The sequence below is a fragment of the Magallana gigas genome, chromosome 3 (assembly GCF_963853765.1).
Source record: "Magallana gigas chromosome 3, xbMagGiga1.1, whole genome shotgun sequence".
In the NCBI taxonomy this organism is placed as follows: Eukaryota; Metazoa; Mollusca; class Bivalvia; order Ostreida; family Ostreidae; genus Magallana; species Magallana gigas.
Window position 1 is genome coordinate 38,808,245 of NC_088855.1, and position 6,951 is coordinate 38,815,195.

General features: G+C 35.2%; 2 protein-coding genes across 2 annotated transcripts; one reads left to right on the plus strand and one right to left on the minus strand.

The window, feature by feature from the left end:
- Positions 1-535: 535 nt before the first annotated feature.
- On the minus strand, positions 536-2,337 carry LOC105329759 (uncharacterized). Its single transcript, XM_011431159.4, has 5 exons — positions 2,182-2,337; positions 1,874-2,047; positions 1,634-1,768; positions 1,251-1,485; positions 536-1,116 (listed from the first exon to the last, which is right to left on the minus strand). The coding sequence occupies exons 2-5, from the start codon at positions 2,021-2,023 to the stop codon at positions 788-790; spliced, it is 849 nt and encodes a 282-aa protein (XP_011429461.3). The 5' UTR covers positions 2,024-2,047; positions 2,182-2,337; the 3' UTR covers positions 536-787.
- A 1,555-nt stretch (positions 2,338-3,892) lies between these two features.
- Positions 3,893-5,819, plus strand: LOC105329760 (uncharacterized). Its single transcript, XM_011431160.4, has 5 exons — positions 3,893-4,038; positions 4,309-4,475; positions 4,641-4,775; positions 4,875-5,109; positions 5,224-5,819. The coding sequence occupies exons 2-5, from the start codon at positions 4,320-4,322 to the stop codon at positions 5,562-5,564; spliced, it is 867 nt and encodes a 288-aa protein (XP_011429462.3). The 5' UTR covers positions 3,893-4,038; positions 4,309-4,319; the 3' UTR covers positions 5,565-5,819.
- Positions 5,820-6,951: the final 1,132 nt, after the last annotated feature.

The window sequence follows — 6,951 nt, forward strand, 5'->3', positions numbered from 1 at the left end:
GTATTTAGTTATAGAAATGGCTAACGCATGGGGCACCCACAATGTTCGGGTTTTCGAACGACAGGCCAGCGGTTACATATATCTGATTTGTCCTTCATGAGCGGTTGTTGTCGGCCAAAAATAGTCGAATATAGGAAACGAACCCGGTCTAGAGTTACCTACAAAACGCTTAAATATAACGACTCAGGTATCTGTTCTGAAATTTCAAAAAACTTTCTAGAGGATGTAGACCTTATCGAACATAGCAAGTAAGAAAAAAAAACTTGTTAAAGGAAACAAAGGTTAACCAAATCTTGGATCCAGCAGCGTTGTCTGTGGAGGTGGTTGACCTTTAGGGATTTTGAGCCAATCAAATATGTCCATTTCTTAATTAACATTCCGCATATTCAAAATAACAAATAAACTGAATCAAGAAATAAATACAATGATTTATTAATAAATAAAAGTACATACATATATTATGCTTAATATCATGTAAAGTTGTCAAAAATTAAATAATTTTACAGTTGTTTCTACTAATGAAACTATAATGGAACAAAATTCAATATAAAATATTCAAATCATCTTGATTAAACATACATGAAAGCCTTATTTGAATTGATCTTTTAAAAATAAAAGCAAGGACATAACGGTTGTGATAAAACACTACTACAGTATCATGTGACTAGTCTTATAAAATACAAAATATAGAACTTAATGCAACCAACATGTAAAAGTACAAAAAATATATAAGTATGATTGTAAATAACAAGTGACTAGAAAAATACTTTTAAAAACCCTGAAAGAACTACCCGAACACGCGCAGACTCTTGCACGGCGTGTTACAATACATTGGCGGACAGTTTCCCATGCGGCAGTTAGAGACACACCAGCTGTCGGCGCTCCAAGGACTGATTCTTCTGAAGGCCGTCGTGGCTGTGCAGGTGACCGAACTCCCACCCACCGGAAGCTGAGGGCGAGCCACCACTCCCTGGGGAACGTACGGGTGATAACTTCCGGCCTGGTGAGCACCACTAGTGGCGGGGCTGATGGCTATGTCTGCGCAGCCGTAGAACTGTTCCTGTGGACCACATCCTTTGCAGACTTGGCCATTCGGGGCAGTTCCAAAACTGTTACCTATAAAATTAATACAGAATGCAAATCTTTCAAACCGAACAACAAAATCAAAGACTATGGTTTCTTTTGAAATCAACAGCATTTTTATTTTAGAAAAAAGAAATGCATTTTACATGTAGAATATAAATACACACCAGCGTTATATTTCCATTGCAAAACGCACTGTGTACAAGTCAATCCCTTTGGAAGCTTTACTTTTATTGAGTAAGTCTGCGGGCGTCCCTGCTCAAGAAATCGAACACTCCCAGATGGCTGGTGAAGTACGTACTGATCTAGACAGGCCTGTGTGGCGGGTTTATGAACGTTGTTGTTCGGACATAAACGGAATTCAAAATAGCCCATATGAGATGCGGTAATTTTCACTTTTACCTGAAATTGAAAACAAATTTATTCTCATTTTCATATCATTTGATTTCAAATTGTTACATTCTGAAAATCGTTTTTAAGGGGATACAATTTGTAAAACATGACTGGGATCAAAGACTGGGATTTAAAAGCAAACTAAAACATGTATTACATCAATTATTTGTCCCTCTGTGTATCTTCTGCTAATAATTCCTGTTGCATAACGTCCACCAGCCTCGTTTTCACGCACTCCATCCCAAGGATCCCCGCAAATACCACATTTTCCACCGTTTTTATTCCACTGTCGCTATAATAAAAAAAGTTTAATATCAAAGGTTTGAAGCAGTTATGTAGCAATTTAGGCTGAAAAGTGACGAAACCATCTTTTATAGTGTCTGTGCATTTTACTTACATCAAATCCCCCACAAAAGAGTTGATTATCATTGTAGTTGTGAGGCGTGTTGAACCCGAATCTCCACATGCTAGAGCGGGAGGGTGGTTCCTGTAAATAGCCGTGCCCCAGGACCGCGGGGACTAATGCCAGGAAAAGAAGACAGATCATTTTCAAAACTGAGGTTGGCAGGACCTAAATATGTGTAAAAAGAAAAAATTAGTAAGAAATATACAATATTAATAGAATTTGTAATTCAACACGGTTGGATTGCATCGCAAAAAGCACAAGTTTGATATTACTTGATTTACAATTCATACTGTACTTACTTTTTGAGGTAGGTCTGTGATGTTGTTTTTGTTGTGTTTTGACTCTGAGAGAGTCGATGGTCGTATATATAGTAAATTTTTATCTACCCTTTTGTGTACATATCACAATCACTACTACGCAATCTGACCACTGATAAGATTTTAAATTCAAGTTAAACTCAAAGACTTCCCGTGCAGTTTTTGTTGACATCATTCCGTACTCGAAAGACTCTTGTAGGGTGTGACATCATTGTATACCTTACAGTTTGTTTGGGTGCTAGTCATCAATTGTTATAATTTTCGGGGTACGCAAATTCTTTGTTTTGTTTTCAATAAACTACGTCATATGCATTTTACCAGACATAACAGAAATTTGCTTATTGATAACAGAAGCTTACACACCAATCAAGTTAATACAGAGTATATACAAACATAGATATGAACTGTAGTAGTCCTAGAATAGCTCTGAATGCTGATTAACTGGTGTATTTGTTGTGATAAAAAGGGTAAATAAGGTAACATTTAAATCAATAATTACGTGAAGACTTCTGTCTCAAGTATACGGAACCGCAACACTGAAAGCAATGAATAAAGCCATTCAGAAAACCAGAAAAAAAATTAAACCGCAAAATTGGGATTATCAAACTTTTCTTTGATTAAGTCAATGATTAATGAATTAACAAAGAATATAAATCGACACTTAGTGGTGAACTTTATTCATGATACTTAAACATCTTTGAACCTGACATAAATATGATTCAATGACCCCGTTTTCTGAACATTTATTTTTAGTTCGAGACCTATTACATGTATGAAATAATGTTCAAAGAATTAAATAAGCATGACATATTTGTATGTAAAGCTTCTGGTCTGCATTTTACAAAAGAACTCACGACTTACGATCAAATTATTAAATGCTTATCAATTATTTTCCAATCAGTATTTAATTATATTTGCTTTAAAATATAATAACTGAAACTGAAGTAGTTTTATCTAAAAAAAAAAAAAAAAAAAGAAGAAGACTCATCAAAGATCATTCCAATATACTAAAAATATTTACGACTTTATCGTAGGTTCTTTTGTAAAACGCAGTTTTGGATTTTTAAAAAGTATTTATGTATTTTCATTAAACATTGATTCTCAGCGAGCAAACTTTGCTAAAAGCTTAGAGGAGTGTTCTGTGCAAACATGGAAGTACATGTACTCATTAGAAACTTGGCGAATTAAGGGGAATCCCTTCGATAATCTATTGTATACCCGGTGTATGACAGGATGAATGTTTGGGAAAAAAATAGAAAGACATTATCTGTTCTTCCTAAGTGACAGTACCCGGCCAGTGTTATGATGTATAAACCGCAACCTAACCCCAAAGGTTGACACATCATCGGCAAATCCTGATAACGGGGAAAACACAATCGGATGTTACACGTTCTCTCCAGGTAACTAGGTGCTACTTGGTTACAAACTTTGTAATAATTATCATAGAAATTAGGTAACCAAAATCTCATCTAATATTTACCATGAAAAAGTAATGGTAAAAAAGACGCACGCACATATTATAGCTAAGTCGTTTTATTTTGTTATCCATCACTGACGTCTTGAGGTTTTTGAAGGACAATATAGGAATTCTCCGAGATCTGTTTAATAAAACAAAGATGGATGTCAGGGATTTTATGAATGAAATCTGGATTTGCTTATCTTAGAGATTTAATTATTTCAGATAAAGGGCAAAAAGTTTACGCAGACGCGGTATGAAAAATGAGACATATGTAAATAAAGACTCAAATCGGAATCCCGTATTTATAGGAGCTCTTTGGATGTGGGCTGGTTAGAAACAAATAACTCGCCGCTGGAAAACAATACTCAAACAATTATAAGGTACTGATAATATTCTTCAACCAAAATTAAAAAAAAAAAGTCTGGACTCAATGTAAATTTTTATTTATCAAGTTTTTTTTATTTGTTCAATTGATTTTCTTTTGTTGCAAATTATATATTTATTGATTTCTTGATTGTATATTTTTAAACTTAAGAAATATAATGCCACATGTTTTCAATTCATTTTTTAGTTTCGATTCTAGCATACTGAAGAAAAGCATCATATTTGTTTTTGTCTTAAAATGAAAAAAAAAAAAAATTCTGTTTCAGATTTAAGCATCATGACGTCCGTCCTCTTGTTCGTCGCCAGCCTTTTCCCCGCGGTCCTGGGGCACGGCTATCTACAGGAACCATCCTCCCGCTCTAGCATGTGGAGATTCGGGTACAACACGCCCCACAACTATAATGATAATCAACTTTTCTGTGGGGGATTTCAAGTAAGTTAAACTGAAAATACATGTAGTCTTAATTAAAAGGAGGAGTTTTACGATAATTTAAAACCATTTAAAGAGGGTTGTTGCTTTTTTAATAAAAAAGAAAACAAGTTCTACGGTAATTAAAAATCATTTTAAACAAATGGTTTTTGTGGGTATTTTTTTTAGAGACAATGGGATAGAAATGGCGGGAAGTGTGGAATCTGTGGCGATCCTTGGGATGGAGTTCGTGAAAACGAGGCTGGTGGACGTTATGCAACGGGGATAATAAGCAGGAAATATAAAGAGGGACAAATAATTGATGTAAGGACAAAAAAACCTTTTCACTTTTTAATATAAATGATAAAATTTTACGTAGAATGCAATGGATAATTAATGCATTTCTTTATAATGATATTGCAGGTGCAGGTGAAAATTACGGCATCTCATTTTGGATATTTTGAATTCCGTTTATGTCCGAACAACAACGTCCACAAACCCGCCACGCAGGCCTGCCTAAATCAGTACGTACTTCACCAACCATCTGGGAGTGTTCGATTTCTCGAGCAGGGGCGTCCGCAGACTTACGCAATAAAACTGAAGCTTCCAAAAGGATTAACTTGTACCCAGTGTGTTTTGCAGTGGAAATATAACGCTGGTAAGTTTTATTCTGATTTTTTTCCGTAAATCTATCATATATTGGTAAACTCTAAATTTAGCGGTAATATAATTTGAAAATGTTAAAATCTTTTTTCCGCTTCCCTTAACCTAGGAAATAGTTATGGAATGTCCAATGACGGTCGGAATTGTAAAGGATGTGGCAAACAGGAACAGTTCTACGGATGCGCAGACGTAGCCATCAGCCCCGCCGACAGTGGACCCAAAGGTAACGGAAGTCCTCGTCCAAACCTCGCACAGGAACAGATTGTAGAATCTCGCCCTCAGCTCATTCCTACCTTCGTGAATGGGGATGGGGCAACTTGTCGCGGGGTCCAAGCCTTCAGACTCATTAACAGTTTTGCCGATAGTTGGTGCCAATCAAATTGCCGACAAGGCTACTGTCCTATGATATACTGTACGCCTGCGTGTCAAAAACTCACAGTGTATGGTTAAGACCATATGACAATTTTTTTCATCCCAACGAGAATTTTTTATGTGATCACCTGTGATTCTGTGAAATTGTCATCAGGCTTCTTATTCTTTTTCTTTTCAGCCAATTCCATTGCCTGCATGTGTCATTCAAAGCTTCACAAACTGTTTTCTTTGTTATTTATTAATTTATTGACTGGTTTGTTCTTGTAAATGTCCATGTTGATGGCAATATTGATATTGATGTGCTTTTTAAAATGACTTTCTTTTATGTTTTTTTTATATTTGTACTTATATTGTATACATTTTTGATTTTTTATTAAAATCCTCAAAAGTGTTTAACGTCTTAGTATTTCTTACATTTCAAAATGAACAATATAACATCGCTCACCTGAATATCAATTTTCAAGTTAATTTTTACACTCTGTTATACTTTTCCTGTTTAAATGTTAACAAAAACTTTAAACTTATTATGTGGCCACAATCTGGCTTCAGGGGAAAGGCCAAGATTTAAACAAAGAATTTTTTTGTTCTTAGTTTTATCCCCGTTTTCCTTGATATAATAGGTTTTCCAGATTTGTTTGTATACCTTTGATGAAAATTGCATTTCTTATATGGCCCCACTTTCCCTCCATAAGTTTCAATTTGAATGAGTTTGAATATACGCATTAACAGAATGTTTGTATTTTATGTATAATTTAATTTAGGGGATGTACTTTATAAAATGGGTTATATATGATTTTCCCATATATGTTACTATGTTAACTTGCACAACTTCTTGGACAGTCATTAGAATGGAATCCGCATGAACCCCCCTCCCCCCCCACAAATTACATGTATAGCGATGAAGGTATTGGGTAGAAAGTTTAGATGTACACCCTCCTTGAGTCTAAAGTAAGTCCTTTTTTTTATTTCAAAAGATGGTAAACACCTAGGTAAATTTCAGCAAAGCTGCTTGATCATTGGATTTAGACCTACTGACAATGTTTTAATAAATAGGGGTAGCTGATAAACAGAACCTCAAGAGGTACAATATCACAGGGGACCAGCCAGAACCTGTATTCCGTAACCATGTAAGATTCAAACGATTCACCAATTCCTCAGGGTCGTTATGAAGTCAGAGACACAGCTGTGTGTTTATTCTCTAGAAAATAACAGATAGAAGTATACCTTGAGCAAATTTAAACATTGTAACCATCTCAGAAATAAGCAACTCGGGGATCATTTTCCATAGGAACGCGCTCTGTCGTGTCAATTATTCGCTATATATCATATATTTCGGTATGTTATCTGTTAGAATGATAGTAAATGTCTTTGGATAGAAATCAACGATCTAATAATGGCGTGTGATTTCGTACATAAATCGTTTTCTATTAAACAAGCACGTGTTACACCGGCATTCAGAATAACA